The sequence below is a fragment of the Acanthisitta chloris genome, unplaced genomic scaffold, assembly GCF_000695815.1.
Source record: "Acanthisitta chloris isolate BGI_N310 unplaced genomic scaffold, ASM69581v1 scaffold5116, whole genome shotgun sequence".
Classification (NCBI taxonomy): Eukaryota; Metazoa; Chordata; class Aves; order Passeriformes; family Acanthisittidae; genus Acanthisitta; species Acanthisitta chloris.
The window spans coordinates 37,616-59,178 of NW_008678570.1; the positions used below are offsets into that span (position 1 = coordinate 37,616).

At 43.0% G+C, this 21,563-nt stretch overlaps 1 protein-coding gene across 1 annotated transcript in view; it reads right to left on the reverse strand.

Annotated features, from left to right (window-relative positions):
• The window catches only part of COL6A3 (collagen, type VI, alpha 3), a 54,321-nt gene that overhangs the window by 27,499 nt on the left and 5,259 nt on the right, over positions 1-21,563 (reverse strand). Inside the window, exons 3-13 of the mRNA XM_009076931.1 lie at positions 20,863-21,465; positions 16,101-16,703; positions 12,748-13,347; positions 10,864-11,430; positions 7,547-8,167; positions 5,812-6,411; positions 4,605-5,204; positions 3,590-4,189; positions 1,387-1,733; positions 832-910; positions 352-497 (exon numbers count right to left, since the gene is read on the reverse strand). Of these exons, the coding sequence (XP_009075179.1) occupies positions 352-497; positions 832-910; positions 1,387-1,733; positions 3,590-4,189; positions 4,605-5,204; positions 5,812-6,411; positions 7,547-8,167; positions 10,864-11,430; positions 12,748-13,347; positions 16,101-16,703; positions 20,863-21,465 (5,366 nt within the window). The remainder of the gene's footprint in view (positions 1-351; positions 498-831; positions 911-1,386; positions 1,734-3,589; positions 4,190-4,604; positions 5,205-5,811; positions 6,412-7,546; positions 8,168-10,863; positions 11,431-12,747; positions 13,348-16,100; positions 16,704-20,862; positions 21,466-21,563) is intronic.

The following is a 21,563-nucleotide window of genomic DNA, read 5'->3' on the forward strand; positions in this document are numbered from 1 at the left end:
GAGGTTTAGCTCTGACCAGGCATGACAGTGCATTACCCAACAGTATAAATATAGGCAGAGGGCGGTTTTTTGGCACAGCAGCTTTTGATGGCATCTTATCCCATCTCATTTGACCTAATACCTCGGCTGGAGTAGGATTTCTCCAGGAGCAGTACAAGACCAGGCAGCACCATATTCTGCTCTTAACTTTATTTGCTGTGGCATCTGGAAAAACAGCTGACGTGAGGTAGGGAGGGAAGAGGAGTTGAGCCAAGAGGGTGTAATTCTGCCACAGTTCAGCCCTGCAGGAGATCCAGCCATCGGCTTTCCTCCAGCATTACAAGGCAGCACTATTTGTGCCAGGATACTTACGAGCTGCTCTGCCAGCTCAAAATCCAAGTCCAGCAGATTAACTCTGAGTGGTCTGTTGTAGGTGAACCCACGACCAAACTCCAGCTGCATCACTCTGTCAAAATTGCTCACTCGGTCCAGTCCAACAAAGATGAGAGCACTGACACCTGAGAGGGCAAAAGCAGAAGGGGCTTTGTGATGGGGCAAGGTGCTCTGCAGAGCCTGCACACCCTCCCCTGTGATGACTTGCAAGATTGCAAACAGAGTTTATTCAATTGAGAACAAGCATCTTCAGGCATGTTCAGTGCAAATTATCCACATGCTTAGGTCGCAGCAGGCAGCTAAATTCACAGGAAGGCAGTGAAGAACAGCAAGTGCATGTAGAACTAATGAAATACTTATCCTTTACAATCAAAAGCAGATGGATCCATGAGAAATGGTGGTAAAATGGGCCACGTTAACATGTAGTAAAATCACTGCCTTGAAGAGTGAAAAAGTTACCTTCTGCATACAAAGTAGATGAAACAGCCTCCAGCTGATCTATCGGTTCATCTGCACCATCAGTAAAATGGATTATAACCTGGGAGATAAATAAATTTCTGTCAGGACCCAGAAAGTTTCATGTATGAAACACAATCAATGTGCGACTTGAAGGGCCTTTTTCCAAGGGATGCTTCATCTAAGGAGACAGGGGAGCTGCTATGCCCTTTCTAGGTCACGAAGCTTTGCATTTCTATGCCAGGTTCCTGTACATTCTATTGTGCAGGAGCATGACCAGGGAAATATCTGGAGAGCAATAATTTGCAGCTAAGCAGTGCTCATGGGCAGTGGCTGTGGCAATGCTCAGCAATTGTCACGACAGGACTTTGGCAATGCAGGGAGAGTGCAGAGCACAAGCAGGGCTTAAGTGATTGAATTTATGGTGAATAAATGTATTCATGTAATGAATAATTTTTTTAAAAATTTAAATGAATTACAGTTACTTTACCAACTAAAATACATCAGAAGTCATCTTTCCTGGCCAACGCCATCCCAGTGGCCTTGGATTTGACTTACCTTTGTGCTGCCAGAGGGTGAAGATCTGAATTTGCTCAGGTAGGACCTCAGTGTATCCGCCGAGAGGATATAAGGCCCACGGGTGCGCATGTCCTGGAACCTCTCAAAGAGCTCAGGCCGGTACTCAGAGAAGTCCAGACCTTCCACAGGCCCACCCCGAGCCTGGGCCATGATGGCTACTCTGACATTGGGCGCCTGATTGCCAGTGCAGCTGATCTTCTGCATCTGTGTTATTCTGTTCAGCACAGACTCGAACCTGGGCTCCAGACCTCTCTGGGAACTGAATATATTTTGGCCAGGCCCAACTTCTGTGACATCAAAGCCAAGTATCACATCTAAGTCACAATCTGAAACAGAAACGCAAAAAGTGCACTACTGAGCAATATGACACTTGTTTTTCAAGTAATGACTGTCCTAATTACGCTATTAGTCATTAGTGAAGACTCTCTTTTAAGCACTACCACCACTTGATATACAAGTGTCTTCTCTTGCCTTTAATCATAGCAATGATAACTTTGGAAAATTTGCATTTTATTTATTTTTTTCTTTAAGCATTGGGAGTAGCTGCCTAACGAAGTCCAACAGAAATTTTCATTTTCATCAAGCAACCAAGACTGCTCCTTTCTCTCCACCACATGAAATCCTGTCAGTATTTGTACAGTGTGCATACACATTCTGCCTGTGCTTGGAGTGACAGTCCATCAGTCACAGGGATGTGGGTGGAGGCGACAACCAAGTAATTGATCTCAAATCCCTGAAAGGCGTAGCTAGGATTTATATGGAGTAGCTGGGAATTAGGGCAGAAAGAGGCTTGCAATATGCTCAGCCTAAGCTAACAAGAGGATGCACAGTCTGCCTTTCTGCTGGGCTGTTTCATATGGGCTCAGAATTACCTTGCAGTCATCAAGCTGCCTCTTGATCAGGACCATGCTTCTGGACACCTTTCCTGGGCCTACATAGGCTTTCAAACAGGGAGGTGTCTGAATTTTCTTTGATGTTACCACACTGGTGCTGCACTTGGGGAGCACTCATGGTTACCACCAGCAGTGGTTTGCTTTTCCCTGCACCCAGTTTTTCTTCTCAGCTAGAGCTGCAGCTCAGAGGTTCAGGAGACACCTCTGCTCAAAGCCAGAGGGCTGAGCACTGGCCAGTTGTGCTGGGAGTAGGACTTGCTGTAATGTAGTAAGTAAAACCAGCTGCTGGGAGTCTGATCGGACGGCAATACCAGCTCCCTTACTCACCACAATTCCCCTGCTTGGCTTCTGAGGTAGCCAAATCATGGGATTTCTTCTTCAGGCAATTTTACCTAAAACTACAACCACTCATGCCCTGGCTTTTTCTCATAAACCTGTCATAAGTACAAGTGGGCACCCTGGATGATCTGGCAAGAGAAATTCTGTTTTCCTCCTCTAGTGCCAGAAGGGGATATAAGAGAGCTGGAAAAGGACTTTAGACAAGGGTCTGGAGTGACAGAAGATGGGGGAAAGGCATCACACTGATAGAGGGCAGGGTTAGATGGGATATTGAGAAGAAATTCTTCCCTGTGAGGGTGCTGAGGCACTGGCATAGATTGCCCAGAAAAGCTGAGGATGCCCTATTCCTGGAAGTGTTTCAAGGCCAGGTTGGATGGGGCTTGGAGCAACCTGGTTTAGTGGAAGATGTCCCATGGCAGGGGGATTGGAACTAGATGACATTTGGTGTCCCTTCCAACCCAAACCATTCTATGATTTCTAACACACCATGCATGCCTGAGTGGCCAGTCCAATTAACTTGTAATAGATGCAGGGGACAAAACAAGTACCATCACTTTGCACTTTGGCACTAAACAAGTTGGTCTGTCAAGATGATACTGGCACCATGCCCCTACACATCTGGGAGTAAGGTAGTGAGGTTTAGTCCAAAGGCAGCTAAATAAAGGAACCCCTCTGACGTGGTGCTAGGAGGCAATTATTTAGTGCCTGTCACATCTGAAATTAATCATGCCACAATGGCACCTCTGTGGTGATGTTACACCAGTTGTAACAGGCAGGTCTTGTACCAGAGATTTGCAGCCCCCAACCACTGATGGAAGAGAAACGAGCCTATGCTGCATCTCAGGCTATAGGCAAAGCACAAGAGTAGGGTGGACAAGTTTATCAAAACACATTGGATATTTAAAGCCACCCTTAAGAATGACCTGTACACATGAAAGAATTGTGCTTACCTCTTGTAACATCTGTTGTTGGGCACAATTTCTCCTCCATAGCAGCTTCCAGCGTTACCAGAACCTGCTCATTCAGCTCCGACAGCTCCTGGGCTGTGGACGCTCTGAAACTTGTGGCACTCTCACTGGCCAACAGGCTGACTTCCTTCAGGTCAATATTTCTCACGCCAACTGCAAATACCTTGACACCTTTCTGTGTGATTTCCAAGGAGGCTCTTGGCCCATCATCCATAGACCTCCCACCCGTGACAATAAAGGCAATCTGGGGCACCCTCTGGTCAATTCGGCTGCCAGCCTCCTTCACAAAATGTTTTTCCTGGATGTGCTTGATGGCAGCACCAGTGTTCGCCACTCGTCCGCCTTTGTAGATGACTTTGTTGATGGCATCTAAAATCTGAGGTTTGCTGGAATAGTCCTTGAGGAAAAACTCATCAGTGACATCTGAGTTGTACTGTGCCAGTCCTACCTGAATAGAGTCACCATCCCTATAAATGGCATCCACCACAGAGTAGACAAACTGGAGAACTTCTTGGAAGTTATCTCTCCCCAGATTGATGGAGCCATCCAGCAAAAAGACAATGTCAGCCTGCTTTTTACCTCCTGAAAATATAACAAAAAACATGCAGTTGTTAATAATTGTTGGTAGCATCTATAATATTTACGCTGATTAGTGCTCTGTGAAATAGCACTTCACAAAGTGAAGTTTCTCTCTCCTTTCTACTGTTTTAGTTTCATTGGTCTTTGGCAGGATATTACGTCCACACAAGAAGAAAGGTTTTATATAACACTTCATTCATACAACATTGCTTGTTTCTGTGATATACACCCTTAACTGCTTTCAAATTTAATTCCATTCTTTCCTGTGCTCAACAAAATCTACTTCAAAGTGCTCTTTTTAATCAATGTGACTAAAGCGTTGGGAATCAAAAGATGTTATTATGGAATCATTTTCACATTATACAAATATTATCCATGCTCTGTCCAGAAAAGTCTACAGGATGAATAGCAGCCTTACCAGGTAATAGTCTAGGTGGTTCTGTTGTAGGTATCGAAATCTCTTCAAGAATGTTCTGCACTTTCTTTTCTAAAGTTGAGAGTCCCGTAAAGTCCTGTACCACAAGCACACGCCCAGGATCGTTGGTAATGATCTGCAGCTGGTCCCTGTCCACATTCCTGGCTCCAACACCCAGAGGTTTAATGTTGGTTGAAGTGATCACATTAGCAGGTCTGTTCACATCATCCTGGGACCGGTCTCCAAGGATGACGACTAGGTGCTGGGGCACTCCATCTTCTATCCTGCTTCCTGCAGACTTGATGAAGTAGTTCTTCACCACATAGTCCAGGGCTTTGCCAGCGTTCACAGGGGACCCCCCTCTATGCCTCAAACGGCGGATGGCTTGCAGGACAGCATTCTTGGACTTGTGGGTCTTCAGATAGAACTCAGGGAAGACATTATTACTGAACTGCACCACACCAATTCGCACTTTGTTTGGCCCAACTTCCAGCTGCTGAACAATTCTGCTGATGAAATCCCGAATATGAGCAAGCCCTTCAGGCCTAACACTTTCAGAGCTGTCAATGAGGAAGACTATGTCCTTCTCATCACCAGAAAACTCTGTGGGGATGCAAGAAGAGAAATTATTGGCGTGTTAAGTCTTTGCTTAAGCTTTGCTAGATGAATTCTCTGCTGGAGGAATTCTGTGCCGTCTGCTCTTGTGTGAAGTAAAACCATGTGGCATATTTTAGCCAACTTTACGCATGCTGCTTTGGGGACCCTCTCCAAAAGGGCTGATGTGCAAGTGGCCCTGTGTGTACTAATAGTCTGCCTAATATTTGCAACATGCATTACTCAGAACCTTATCTGTTTCGTTCATTAATGCTCATCTGGATTCGTCAATGTTTCCAGCTTTATTTTGCCCCAGATTTATGTCTGTTTACTAGGAAGCTGCTGAATGGGAATAGAAAGTTACACACACTGCAGTATTTGAATTGAAAATTGAAATAGGTAATGTGTTTTGGTACTTGACTTGAAAATCATGAGTTATAATGTCTTTAGGTACTTGGGTAGAATTTCCACCTATCTGAAAGCTTCCTTCCAAAATTGTACATGTGCTGTACCTTTGCTTTTAGCTAAGGAAAACCTGAGCTTAAAGAGGTGGGTTTTTTGGGCAACGTTTGCTTGAGTCACAACCCAGAGACAGCCAGTGTTGACAGAGCCTTACCTATGGGTGGTTGCACATCTCCTAGCAGCTGCCTGATTTGGTCCACAGTCAGGGTTTCAATAGGAGTCAGCAGCTTCTGCTCGAGGCTGGGTAGTTCCTGGAAGCTGGAGACTTGGAATACATAATCAGGACTAAGGGAAATCTGTATCACATCCTCAGTTTCCACATTCTTTGCTACCACCATAGGTGCCACCCCCACTTGTTTTATTTGGAGTGATGGATATTCTAAGTCATCATCAGACTTGCGGGATGAGAGGATGACCAAAAACTGAGGGACGCCCTCCTCTATGCGGCTCCCAGAGGGCCTGGTGAAGATGGTCTTTGCCACAAACTCAAGGGCCTCCCCTACATTCACGCGCTGCCCACCCTGCGGCCTCAGCCGTCTTACAGCGCTCTGCACTTCGTCCTTGGTGGAGTGGGCATTGAGGAGGAACTCCACGTGGGGATGCTCGCTGAACTGGACGACTGAAATCCTAGTGGTGTCAAAGCCCACATCCAGGTTGTTCACTATACTCTCAATGAGATTTCGGACAAGGTAGAACTCCTGAGCAGCATAGCGGGAGCCATCAACCATGAACACGACATCCCTCTTCACACCCGCTGCAGAAAATAAGACTGTGGTTAGAAGATGCACCAGACATTGCTTATGGAGAGTAGCACAGCTCATCATCTACATCACTGACCCACATCTTTGGCCATGGGGAGGATGCTTAATGATTCATTGCCTGTGACATCTCCCAGCAGGCAGCTCCAGGTTCAACCAAGAAACTGGAGCAGTCTGCTAGGCACATCCCCAGCAGGTGCAAGAACAGCAACTTCCAGAGCAAAGGAAACAAGAGGGAGTAGGGAACACTTGCAACAACAATTCCTTGTGGGATCTCCACCCAAGGAAATGTAGACAGGTGACAGTCCTTACTCAGGGCAGGTTGCCAGGCATCCTGGAGCTGTGTTACACTCAGAACCACCCCTCTTCCTTTGGCTTTGTCTTCTATAAAAGTTTCTATTTTATTATTCTCTCAGCTTCTGCCTTTCCAGGATGACTTTTTGATTCATAAAAAAGTGTTTTCTGCAGTGGTAATTCAGGTCAGAGCCTGAATTACCACAGAATATCACACTGATAAATGGGGATGAAGGAAAGTGGTCTGGCTTAGAAGGAAAGGAACAGGCAGAGTAGGACGGTGAACTTCCACGGGACTGATCTGGGATGGATACCCTTCATCCCAGGCATATGCTGACTGGATTTCATTCCAAGCAAGACCAGAAATGCAAGATCTGATTCTTTTCCTGATGCCCACTTCCAATTTTCTTTTTCCCAGTGAATAAGGGTGGCAAATGTAAGAAAAATCATCAGGTCTTACATTTTTAAGAGAGCTGACCTTGATTTATAGTGGTGTGAAGCTGTCTCTGTAGCATCTAAATGACACAATTTCCATTCCAGAAGGAATAGCATGGACTTAAAATCCATCCACTTAAAATAAGATAAATGTTATAATGTTCACTTTGTGGGTCTTCCATGTGGATACAGCATGGACCACCTCGAAGGACTGGGCTTAAAGGTGCCTCAGCTTGATTACACAGTTCCTACCAACCCTAAGTACATTGACAGTGAGACCAAGATGGACTTGGAGCCTTAGGTGTGACCATCTTTGCTTTTCTCAGTTTGTGTTGCAACCATGATGTTACTAAACATCATATTTTCCACTGGCTCTCGGTGCAGACACAAACATCTTCTCACCTGGGCTGGGTGATGTAAAAACCAAATCAGGGGCAAGTGACTGTATCTCTTTCTTGGTCAGACGGATGACTCTGTTTGAGATGACCTGCTGCACTGTATCCAGCTGGCTGAAGTCAGGTACAGAGATAGCAAAATCTGGGAGAAAGGAAATCGTCTGCAGCTCTGTGAGGTCAGCATTTCCAATCCCGATGCCAAAAGGCACTGTGCCGCTCGTCTTCAGGACCACTGAGGGCCTCCTCACATCGTCCTGGGACCGGTCAGCTGTCAGCAGAATCAGGAACTGTGGGACACCCTCTGCTACCCTGCTGCCACTAGACACCGTGAACACGTTCTTGATGAGATAGTCAAGGGCTGCTCCAGTGTTTAGAGGAGATCCTCCCATAACCTTCAGCTCTTGGATGGCATTGATGAGATCTGCTTTGTCTTCATGAGTGTCAAGTAAGAACTCAGGTTGTATGACATTGCTGTACTGTGCAACAGCAACACGGACCTTGTCACGACCAATATCCAGGCTTTCAACAACTCTTTGGACAAACGTCTTCAGTAGAGGAAAACCTCTTCTGACACCATCTGAGCCATCGATTAGAAATACCACATCCTTCTTGTCACCTCTCTCAACTACTGTTTGAGACAAGTAAGGGAAGGGAGAGGACAAGTGAGATCCTCTTTTGCAGTGATTAGTATTCTCTACAGATATTGAACTGAAAGAGAACAAAAACTCAGGGAGGAGAAAGCAAGGTGTAAGGACAGGTGGTTCAGTTCCCCTGCCATTGGGTGCAATCCCTGGTGAAGAGGCAGACGGATGGAAGCTGGTGGAAACTGCAGTGCAACACATGCCATGCCTTACCCGCCGAGTCAAAGAATCATAGACCCACACAAAATAGGGTGCCAAGGGACTCTGTGTGCCATCTCCTACCTGAGTGTGAGAGAAGCTGTCTGCTCCCAAGGAGGCTGGGAAGCTGGTATGGGGCTTTGCCATATGCAACAGGGCATCAGGAATCTTTTGCTCCCAGCAAACACAAAGTTTCTGAATTGAATGGCTCACAGGGAGATGGTGAAGAGAGGGGGAGAAAAGGTTTTCTAAGGGATCACTAAAATTAGAAGTTAATAATCCTGCACATCCTCAGATAAAATAAGAAAGTGCTGGAAAAGATATTCAGCTGAAAATGCTGAAATGCTGTTCTTAAATGCTACAGACTTGCTTTTATTTTAAATTTTATTTTTAAACTATCTTCAAGAATTAAAAAATTGTGGCCAAAACTTTTTCTTAAAAAAACTCCCAAAACCCAACCAACCAACCAAAATAAACCCCCAAAAAAGCACCAAAAACCCAAACCAAGATGACAAAATGTCAAAGATCAGAGAACAATTGACTCATTCTTGACACAGAATTGCAAAGCTTTGGCTTAGCCAAGCAGAAAACATCACTGCCTTTCAAACCAAGCCGCTGATGGACAGCACCCCCAAAAGTTCTGTTGGCTTGTTTATAGCAGGGTCAAGTGGGATAGACAGGAGCATGATCTGTCCCTTTGAAGAAAATCTTTAATATCTGCTTATGAAGGCTGGATATATAAAGAATTAACAAGGGCAGGTGAATTCTTACTGCAGACTTCAAATAAAACTTATTATTTAAGAGGATTGTTGGAAACTTGGTGGGTTAATGCATAGGACTGGAATATTAATAGAGGTGGGAAGAGGGAGCAGACACTGCCTGGTATATCCCAATTTCATATACTTCCTCTAAAGCTCAGGATCAGGGAAAGGGTCTTATTAGAAGTGTCTGGGCAGCAGATAAAGAAGAAAAAAAAAATGTGTGTTTACTTGAAGTAGCTCTCTTTTAGTCAACAAAACTAGGAAAACTGAATGGATGCAGCTATTATTGAGTAAATAGCACAATTATCAATAGCCCTTGGTGGTCAAAGGGATTCAAAATGATCTTACCAAGACAGAAATGGTTTGAAGAGGGAGGATGGAATTCAAGAGCATTAGTTGCACTAGTCCTTGTTGAGGCAGAAGCTGCACAAATATGGGAAGGGTAATCAACTCACATGGAAAGGACAGGGTAAGATATGAACAGGGGACACCAATTTTATGTTCTGCTCATTCAGAGCAGACTGATGTTGGAGAGAAAAGGGTGAAAATGTAGAAGAAAACCTACAAGATCTACAAGGAAATATTGAATGAGCTGGGTACAGAGCTGGTGACACACGAATCAAGACAAGAGGTACATGGCAAACTTAAACAAAAGGATGTCACACAAAATACAGGAGTGAGCTGAGATCTGTATCCTTCTCAGGTTGATGGAGACATAAAAGGCTTAAACTGTGACTAGGGAGGCAGAAGTCTGACAATAAGGGGAAGTGTCCTCTGACACAGAACAAAGTGATTGAACAGATTGATTATGGAGGCTGAGAAATCTTCACTGGGGTGTTTCCAGAACAGATTAAACCAATATCATCTGATTCTGGATAAGAAGATCCTGTTGGGGACAAGGGCATGTAGCAGATGGCACTCTGAGATCCCTTCCAGCCCTATTTATGTTTTATGTTTCTATGATTCTAAGTCCATCTACCCAGGACCTTTACAGAGAGATGAAGTGGATGTTATTACACTCTTGCTTGCCTCCACCTCCTCTTTGGAGACAAGTTAATGCTCAGGGCTTCCTCAGGAAATCACATGGCTGTACATGCATAATTTCCAGCACCACAGTGTGAAATTCTAATTGTGGCTGTGTGATTATTTTTATGACTTCTAAATATTATTTTTCAATTAATCCATCTCATCTATGGAGCTTGAATGGTAACTGAGTCAAGAGCATCCGATGTTTTTGGTGTGTAGGTAGAAAATATAGAAACTGCCATCATATCCCATAAGAAATATTGGAGCAAGAATGAATCCATTGTGCTGCAGTGCTCCTCACCACTCCTCCAGAAAAGGGAGGATGAAAAGAGAAATTGAGACAAGCCTATATTTGCTTCTTCTAGCCCTTGCCGAGCATTGCACAGCAATTAATGCAAGATCTCTGGAGCAACAACTTCTTGTTATTTCAGATTTGAACCACGTTTTACACACTAGTAACAGGACCAGCTGCAGCTCTTGCAGCTGAATGAAAGGCTTTTTCCTTATTTATCTTTAAAATTCAGTTTGGACCTTAATGTTTTGCTAGATCAGGGTCTGATCAGAGGAAAATCCAAGTACAATAGCCATTTCTACATAAGTGTTTTAAACATCACCAACCCAAATGCCCCAGTTACCAATTCAGGGGGACATGTATGTCATGTCTTTCATCCTCCTGGAAACCCTGGGGATCCATGTACCTGTTGGCTGAAGTTGGATAGTTTTCAACAGGTTGACTATGTTTGGCTGAAGCTCTGAAATCCGAGGGAGGGATTCGACATTCAGAATGAATTGTGGGGCATAAGCAATCCTTTCCAGCTCTGCAGGGTCGGCATTTTTGGCTTTGATAGCAAAGGTCACAACTCCAGCTTGCTTCAGAACATCTGATGGTTCCTCCACATTATCAGTTGATCTCCCAGCAGCAAGAAGGACCAAAAACTGAGGAACCCCTTCTTCAATCCGGCTTCCAGCTTCCTTCACAAACAGCCTCCTTTTAGCTTCATCAAGTGCAGCTCCAATGTTCAGCTGCCTCCCGGTTTTTATCTTCATCCTTTTCACTTTCAGAAGCATGTCTTGCTTGGATGTCAGTTCGCCAAAGTCAAATTCAACTTGGATAGTGTCACTGAATTGAGCTACAGCTACTCGTGTGGCATCGGTACCCACGTTCAGGTCAGAAATGACTTTGTGTACAAAATCCCGGACGGCAGGAAAGCTACCCAAGAGGTTGGCTGAGCCATCAATCAGGAATAAAATATCTTTCTTGCTTTCTAGAATAAATTCACAAATGAAAAGAGGGGGGGAAAAGAGATATGAAGAGATATTTTTCTTCATATACATCATCCTAGAAAATTCTCTGCAAATTAGCTGGTTTTCAATATGCAAAACAAGCGACTTTCATTTAACAATATATTCAGAGTTTACAGGACTTAACAAGACCTTTGACTTACTTATCTGAGGAATAAGGGGAAGCAAGGACACCTCTATCCTAAGACTCAATAAATTCAGGCACCAGGCAGATATATCATATATTGTATCATGTCATAAATTGGTTGATTCAGTGATGTTTGAGGTCTAACAATATGTCAATAATACAAGCATGAAATAAAGCAGCCGTTGAGGGTTGGTCAGTTGGTTTTCTCTTCTATCCAAAGGTCGAGTAGACAACAAATAGACATTAGTTCATACACACATACATAAAGCATTTTCTGTATCTTCTCCCATTTGCATCACAAGGAGCATCTAAACATGTGAGTGATGACTTGGAAACAGGTAAAAGGCTTTTTCTCCTCCCACTTTGATGCTCTTTTAATCTCATTGAATACCCAAGGCAAACCCAAGCATCTTGTATCTATGTGGCTTAGCATCTTTCATATTAATCTTATTGAACTCCTTTCCATGCTGAAAAATCCTGGTTGTTCTTATGTCTTCATAGGCACATAGCCACAAAAATGGAACTAGTGAGCAAACACCTGTTTAAAAATGGTTAAACTTGCCAATAGCTTTTGGGTTTAGTATTGGAGGATAACTTTGAATATCTGAAGTCAAATTCAGCCTCTGTGACAGCCTGATAACATCACTTTGACAAAGTGGCTCTGAGGATGGATTTGGCCACCTGTACCTGGCTAGACATCTGCTCCTCTGTGCTCCAGACCACTCTGTGCTTCCACACCACTCCTTGTGAACAAAAGCTTATGCTTCCATTGCCTGATCTAGTGCACATGGTGCATTTACAGGTTGTGGCATAATTATGGCAACAGAAAGGGAATATCTGTGTCAGTGACTTGTGGGCACAGACTCGCTCAGGTCCTCCTTTGGTCCTGACCTAGCAAAAGACTTAAAATTGCACTTTGAAAGTGTGCTAGCAATGACTTGAACAAAATTAAGAGCTGCCAGTGTCAAGTCATGTGTTCATAGAATCACAAAATGGTTTGGGTTGGAAGGGACCCTAAAGATCATCTAGTTAAGCCCAGTTACAACCACTTTGATGACCCAGGGCTTGGACAGATGCCAAGGTGTACCTTGGAAACAAGAAATTAACTTAAGCAAAATTAACTTAACGCAATCAACATGAAGGAAGGTATTACCTGTTGGGGCGAGTGGAACCTCTTCCACACCTCCACTAACATATGTTGTTATAGGCTTATTTAACTCCTGCGGTAAAGCTGCCAAAGCACTGAAATCATCCATAAAATACACCATTCTTGGATTAAAGGCAATCTGCTCAAGTTCTGCCTTATCCGCACTCCTAACGCCAACAGCAAACGTCAGCACTCCGGCCCGAGTTAATTCATTGGAAACTTGCAAGAAGGGGTCGGCAGACCTCCCTGCCGTCACCAGGACTAGGACCTGTGGCACTTGTTCATTTATTCTGCTCCCACCAGCTTCCGTGAAGTGATTTGAAAGCACAAAGTTCAGTGCAGAGCCAGTGTTCAGCACTGACCCCCCCTTGGGCCTTAGCTGCCCCATACGTTGAATTATGTCTGATTTTGTTTGGTAGGAGTATAGGAAGAACTCAGTTTTAGGAGTGTCGCTAAATTGCACTAAGCCAACTCGGATTTTGTCACTGCCGACATCAAGGTAGTTAACTAGGGTGGCAACAAAGTCACGCACAAAGGGGAAGTTGGCATTTCCAACGTTGACTGATCCATCCAAAAGAAAGATGATATCCCTTTTGGTTACTTGAACTGCAGTGGAGTACAGAAAATAACATGAGACATTATAGAAAACACAAATAGAAATTTTTTCATGTGTGCATACAGCATACGCTGTACACGCATGTTAACCTTGTTAGGAGAAAAAGAGAAGAGCAAGAGTGTAATCAGCACAGAAATAACAAGGACCTTGCTGAAAATTACTAAATTGGGCAGGGGAGGTTTCTGACTTGTATTGAAAACTCTTTAAAATGTCAGAATGTCAGGTTTACCAACAAGGCTCAGCCTCTGTCATGGCAGATGGTTCCAACAGCTGCTAATGCCAGAGTTGTATGCTCTGGGCTGCATCCTTAGCCGGCAGAAGGCAGCTTAGCTGATTTTGGTGCAGCCACACAGAGTTATGCCTAGAGACACCTTCTCAACTGGAAGTCACCTCACACTGACTTAGTACTTCCCAACAAAGTTTTAGGGAATGATTCCGCTTTCTGGCACCTGAAGTGTACTTCGACACCCTGTACTGTGACCCCCTTATTAAGCAATCCCCCATTCCCCAGAGTTGCTCCCATGCATCTCTAGATGTAGAGAGCTATGTCCTGCCCACAGTGATTCCACAGTCATCCTGTGCAGCCAGCAGTGCCTGGCCTAGAGTTAGGCTCCATTTGCCTGGGAAAACACTTCTGCCAAGTAACGAATTTGGTTGGTATCTTGAGTGGTGATTAAAAATGGTTTTTACTAATAGGTTTAGAAAAACTGGCCCAGATGAGGCTGCTGTGGCTGCCTAAGGATACCTGCTTTCCTGACCTCGGCATTTGATGCACTTTAATGTCTGCAGTTATAGACATTCAATTTTTGGACTGGTAAAGGGGAAGAAATCTCCCACTTTTGGCAGTAACCAGCCAGTTCTCCATTCCTTTTTTTTTAAGGTTAAATCCTTCCTGGGCTGTGTCTCAGAATCTGAGCCCCAGGTCACAGCTCTACACCCTAAACACAACATAGGATCATCACTCTGTGCTTTTTGCTCTAAGCACGTCATGTCCAGGTAACAGACCAAAATGCCAAGATTTTAAATAACGTCTCAGAGAACTGGTGAGCTGGCTCATCCAATATATCCCCCTGAACACTTAAACTCCAAATCAGTTATTCAAGAATATATTTATGTCCATTGCTAATGCTGCCCATTTTCTTTCTGCTTAAAGCATTTAAGGCTATAATAATCCATCTCTCTAGCTTGTCTTATCTCTGTAAGCATACTGTCCTACAGATAAAATAAATTAATACTGAGATATTCAAAACAAAAGAGGGGGAAAGGACTCTTCAGAATACAGTAACAGCTCTCAGGTTTTACAGATTATCTTGGCTTTCTGCATTTTTAATTTTTATCCCAGAAAAGTGCCATTGGAGGTCCAGGGTGAGGCAATATCTAGTTAAATTGTAACAGACTGCCCAGTGTCAAAATCGGTTATGTTACTGCTAATAATAATTTTTGTGGAGTTGGATATGATACCTTGCTTATTGTGTGTTGTGAATAGCTGTGAGTACAGTAGAACAAAAAGACTGGAAAAAAAGAGAAGCCACATGAATGAACTTTAAAGAAGAAGGAAATATAGGAACATTTTTAATTTACATTGAAAAATTAACATCAGGTTTGGTGTATAGCCATGCAAAACTGTATTAGCAGGAGACACATTTAGAAATAAAGCTTATTAAATGATAAGTCCCATGATATTCATCTTAATTAAGGACAAGTATTGGCAAAAATCTCTGAAAATGTCTGCTCTTCACATAAATCAGCCAAAGGCTTTAATTCTTTAAGGACTTTTTCCAAATGTTATGTTTGTTTTGCACTGTGGTTTATAACTTTAATTTACTTGAGAAACTCGAAAAAATACGGACATGGTTTGACAGCCTCTTAAGCCAATGGGAACCTCATTATTGACTTTACTGGAAGCTGGAAGAATTCCTGTTTTTTCTAATGTTTATATGCCATGAGATATGATGAAGTATGCCATGAAATATGATCTAGCACAACATGGATTCAACCTCAAGCATCTCTATTGGGAAGAAAGCCTGAGAAATTTGGTATACAATCTCTATGCACTAGAACATCTCTTGAAATGCAGGGGAGACTGCCTCAAAACCTATGACGTGACGTCAATGGCAAGATGGAGTAAAAAGAATCCACTGACTTTTCAGGGCTTTGGATCATCTAAACAGATCCAATGAGAAACAACACTGCAATATTCTCTTACACCTCTTAGGGTTTGAGCTCAGTGAATGACAAGGAAACTGTCAATATGTTCTTAAAGAATGAGTTTCAGGCCAACAGGGTAGCTCAAACAGGCTTATGCTCTTTGCATTCTGAAGAAACTTCTCCTTTCCTGAGCAACTACCCACTATGGATGATTTTCAAACTGGGGAAGAGACTATAACATTCATAGTGTGTCCTGTTCATAGGTTACACAAACCCTAAGTAAGAGTAAAACCCTCCACTGAATGATTTTTATACCTATCTAGTAAAGCACATCTTCAGCATCCAGGCTTATAAATGTCAGTGACAAATATGAAACAAGGCAAAAATCTCCAGGAAAGAATGATCAAGCTAAAACAACAACCACACTACCAAGTTCACCAACCTGTTCATGCACTTACTAATCAAAGGGACAACAGTTAACCATGCTGGAACAAGTTTCTGATGGTTTTTTTTCCATTATCTCTACATGTCATAGAATAAGATTTGACAAGCATATAAACCATATATCTTTAATTAGAAAAAGCTGATTAATTACCTGATGGTGGTTCCGGGACAATCAACCCTCCAGAGAGTGTCCGGATAGGCGACAGAACTTCAGGAAGAATGGCTTGCATGAACTGAACACGGAAGTCATTTGGATTGAACACAAAATCTTGCTCATGGGCAATTTCTCGAAGTTCATTCAGGTCAGCATTTCTTGACCCAACAGCAAGGATCACTATCCTGTTCCTTTTCATCTCTGCTGCAGCTTGGTCAACAGCATCCCTGGACTTACCACCAGTGATGAGCACCAGCATGGGGAGCACCCCTTCATCCATCCTGCACCCAGCAGCACTGGTGAAGAAGTTGGTCCTCACAAAGTCTAATGCTGAGCCAGTGTTGAGTGTTGTACCACCCATGAGCTTCATTTTCCTCACATTAGCCATCACATCCTTTCTGGTCTGGTGGGTGTTAAAATAAAACTCTGGCTTCACAGTGTCTGCATACTGTGCCACTGCCACTTGGATCAGGTCAGGTCCAATCTCCAGCCTTTGGACAATTTTGGCAACGAAATCACGAATGGAGTTAAAAGGGGCAGCCCCCAAAGCAGTTGAGCCATCTATCAGGAAGACTATATCCTTCTTGTTCACTTCAATAACTGCAAGTAACACATGAACATCATGTTAGTGGAAGCCTTCACCAAACTCTACATCAATTCTATGTCATAAGTTCAACAATGTTTAGGACTTCTCATTTGCTTGAAGTACTGTTAATCTCAACACCTTTCAAGGGGTCTTGCTTTCAAAACAAAATTAAGATTTAGGTTCTTTCAAGCAGAAGGCTAATAATAAATCTGAATGTTTCACCTGTATAAAACAGAAGAGTTGAACAGTGGCAAGAATTGCATTGTTCATACACTTTAATATTAAAATATATATCATGTCAAAGCAAGAATGAAAGACAAACAGTGAGGAGAAATCTTGGCACTCAGCTGAACATGAGACAAAATAAGAAGGTGATTCTCCCTCTGTCTGCTGTGGAACCATCCGAATCATGCTTGAGCATGATTTGGTCTCAGAAGGATTAGTTTCCCAAGAGCAATGACACAAGTAAAGAATAGTCTCCACTTACTCAACATACCTGCACTTTAGGTCTTCACATCCTACATCTTACTCTTTATCTAACAAAAGAAAGTTAAGATTTTTCTTGGCACAGTTAGCCCAGACATGGAAGAGCTGGATTCTATTCTGGTTGCCATGTCTTTAACAAAACAGGTTCCTAGGTTCTGAAACTTTTTTATTGGTGATGACAGAGAACACAGAAAGAGCACAGTTAGCTTTCCAGTGCCCTGGATAAGTTTGAATAAAGATAGTTAGGAAGGCAAAAATCCCTGTTGTTTCAGCACTGGAACTAAAGCATCATCATATTTAATACAGCAAATACTAATTTTAAGGGTAAATATTAACAAGACCAATACCATTATGATAAAAGCATTATACATGATCATCACTTAATACCATCTATTAGATAATCCCACTGACATCATCACCTCCCTCATGACATTGACGTAAAAAAGGAAACCTTGTGTGGCTTCCAAATTATGCTGGAGCACTATGGATCATTGTTTTATGTTGGACTTGGAGTGTTCTTAAACCACCTACCCACATAACAGCTTCTGAGATGAGCTCAGTATTCAAAGTGGCAGGTCCATCACCTCCCAGGCTCACTGCTACACCCAGCACACAGCCTGGGGGAAGAGGAGACCTGGCATCATCAGGATCTCACATCCCTCAGTGCAATCAGTAGCATATACTGGCTTGTCCTGCCTGGATGAAAAAGGGCAGCCCCTCAGCCTGTCAGGGCTCCTCTGCATGGAGACTGTTTACTTTGGATTTCAACAAAGAACAAAGTTTTGGCTGCAGTCCTCCTTGGCCAGACACCATCTGGCCATGCATAGCGGTGCTCCCAAAGGATGGTTACTCTCAGGTTTTTCATTACAGTGACTGCCATGAGACCGGGATACCCCAAGGAGTGATTTAGAGCTGGTGATTAGATCTGTGGCTCAGCTGGCCCCTCTGCCCTCAGACCTGTCCCCACCAGTAAGAATGAGTCTTTGTGAAAGCCTCTCACAGAGCCATGCTGGAAAACATCGAATCATAAATCAACCAGGTTGGAAAAGACCTCCAAGATCATCAAGTCCAGCCCTACCATGGTTACTAGAAATAGTTTAACTAAGAACCAGTTATCAAAGATGGAGGTTTAAAATTGCCTGTAGTGCTGACAGACACAAAATGATGAGAACGTGAAAGAACCAAATATGGTGGTACCCTCCCTGAGCCACAACCTCACATGAGCTTCCAGTGGCCTGTAGTTGGCTGCCCAGGCTGTCAGAACAGAGCCATACACAAAGCCACAAAGATCCCTTTCCCACAGCCATGATTTCCAGCATTCATCCCTCCAGCCAGGTTTTTTCTCATCGGTTACTCCAAGGAGGAGAGGGCTGAAAACAGGAAAGTTTCCATATGGATAACAAGGGCCAAAATCTCTGCTTTGTATCATCCAGGAGATATGTCCAAAGAATGTCCTTAGCTTATCAGCAGCTAGAAACCCAAAAATGGAGACCCTAGAAACTTTTGACTTTACATAGTAGTTTAGGGGAAACATCAAAAGGACTTTAGAAAGATGATGGATGCTGGGAAGGAAGAGCTTCCTCCACTACTCATTACTGTTGCAGTTCTCAAATCCTGAAGTATGTTTTGCTAGAGGAATGCAAGTACTAAAACCAAAGCCCACAGGAAGAAACAACCCACAGTGGTAGTTTCAATGGACACAATTAAAGCAAAAGCCTTTAAGCAAGCTGTATACATCTCACAGGGTTTAGTCAAAATCCCTGTAAAGTCTCCCAAGAATTTCAAAGGATTTAGGATCAAAGTATGTTTGACTCTAAAAGTTGGGAATGTTGGAGGGTGTCAACATTGAAGCCAGCCCTGCATAGTTCCCTCCTCATTGCCATTTCAGCTATCTTTGGTGAAGCACCTCATCTAATTTAATCATCTGTGCTCCTCCAGTAGCTGAAGGAGAGGGGAGAAGAGAGGCAGAAAGGCACTTCAAGACATCTGGTCATCCCAGGAGGATGAGTGTACAGCTGGAGAGCTGAAGTGAAGCGAGGTAACTTTGTTATTTCACAGGAACACTTGGCACCTCAATGGGTTTGGCATCCCTTTTGGGCTGTGACATGTCTCCCAAACCAGAGCTTTATGCTGCAGGCTTCCAAGACACTGATATGAATCAAGCAGAGCAATCAAAATTTATTTCCATGGATGCTAAGGATAGGAAATTCCCTGGCTCATTTGAAAATACACACTTCTCCTTTTAGCACATCTATCTTTATGTAATTGCACAGGCTGATGTTACTATAGTACTTTCTACAAATGAGCTGGCACTTTAAGTGACAAATGTACAAGTGCAGATGAAACCAAATGTGCCAACATTTTTAATCTTGCTGTTCATACTGTTAAAATCAGAGGGGAGGAAAGAGACATGTTCCATTGACTTGCACAGATCTCAGCATGCACATTTTAGCTAGACATGCAGACTTCATCTTACTTAGCTAAATATGGTTCTTGGAGGGTGCTACAAGAAAAAGTCCTTTATGTTCTTTCCTGAAATAATCAAGGCAAGGTCGTAAAATGATCTTTTAGGCAAATTCCTCCCTTTGATTTGAGCCATGGGATAGCAATCATGTTTAGACATAGATCAGTGAAGACATCTGGAATGCAGCTTTATATGTCGACATACATCATAAGGAACAGTGTGTACAGAACTCCAGACTGGCAACAAGATCTCAGAAGTGTTGTTTGCATTAAGTATCCTGTTAATTAAGTGCAGCAACTCCAGACTGGCCCCTTTTAGGAGCCTCTGCAATACGACATGTTATGACTTTCATAAAGTCTCTCCATCAGCCAATTTAACTTAGTCACCAAAACAGAAGGTGGAAACTCTTAATCACCTACTTGCTCCATAACTCCAGGTATTGATTTTTCTACTGCATCCAAGCTAATGCTAGTCCAGAAATAATATCAATGGGACTTAAGGATGACTAAGTGATCTAAAGTAGAACATTTACACCTGAATTTTTGTTTCCCATGGCCTTGTGGAAAGCCATAAACTTCCTCAAACAATGGATCAAAGGGAAATATATGTTAGCCAGGTAGGGATTTCAGTTCAGAAGAACTAAGGGCTGTTTGGCTTTTAAGTTCAAACCCACAGAAATTTCACCCTTTTCCCAAGGATAGCCCACAGTTTCAATGTGTGGAATTCTACTGTTTTAGCAAGTTGGTAACTTCAACACTGGCAAATAGGGATCCATTTAACATCCTTGTTAGCATCCCCAGTCACATTTTACTGCCATGACACTTTCAGCTGGCGTAAAATGCAAGCTTACGTGGCACAAATATTTTTACAACTGACAGTGCTGCAGTATTTACTCCCAGGGTGCCCAATAATACATACCCCAATAAAGAATTTTTATGTTCTTTTTTATATTCTGTTTCTGACCTTTAAAGCCCCATGACATACTAGTTATTGCAACTGAATCTCACCGTTTTTGAAAGATAAGCCACTAGGCCAAGGAGTTTCTGCACATTAGCCACAGCACTATTTGTCTTTCCCATAGTTTCTCCATAACCAGACCAGAGAGGTGCATTGAAAAGATAATAAAAAATAATACTTTTTTAAAAAAAAAGTTTGTAAAGCGTGCAAAAGCTCATTCATTCATTGATTCACTAAAATGCAATGGTCTAGAAAGGCATACATACCTTCGGTCACAATGGTTGGGGCCTCTAACAAAATGAGTCTTTGGGCCACTCCAACAATGTTGGGCAGTAATAATTCTTGAAGAGCATCAAGGTTATGGATATCCAGGGCAGTATATACGAAGCTTCCATCAGTAGCAATCTGCTGCAGCTCTGCACTGTCAGCATTCAGGACCCCAATGCTAAATGAAAATATACTAGCTTGCTTCACTGCTAACAAGCCCTCTCGGATATCATCACTAGACTCTCCACCACTTATCAGCACTAAAATCTGAGGCACCGCTTCCTCTATCCTGCTGCCTCCCACCTGGGTGAAGAGGTTCTCCACCACAAACTCCAGTGCCGCACCAGTGTTCACTTCCTCACCACTGAGGAAGCTAAGTGCCTTCACGGCATCCAGAACATCTGCTTTTGTGGAGTAGCTGTTCAAAGCGAACTCAGTTCTGGGTTGATCACTATACTGCACCACCCCAATGTGTATTTGCTGAGCTCCAACTCTGAGGCTTTCAATCAAATTTACAAGGAAATCACGTATGGCTTGAAAATTGACACTTCCGATGTTGTTTGATCCGTCAATAAGGAAAATAAGGTCAGCGGACTCTTGAGCTTTAAAAAAAGAAATGCAAAAGGTGAAAGCATTAAAATGGGTGATTACATGCGGTTGTACAGTGTTCTGACATGTTTCGTGGAAAACCAGTAAGAAA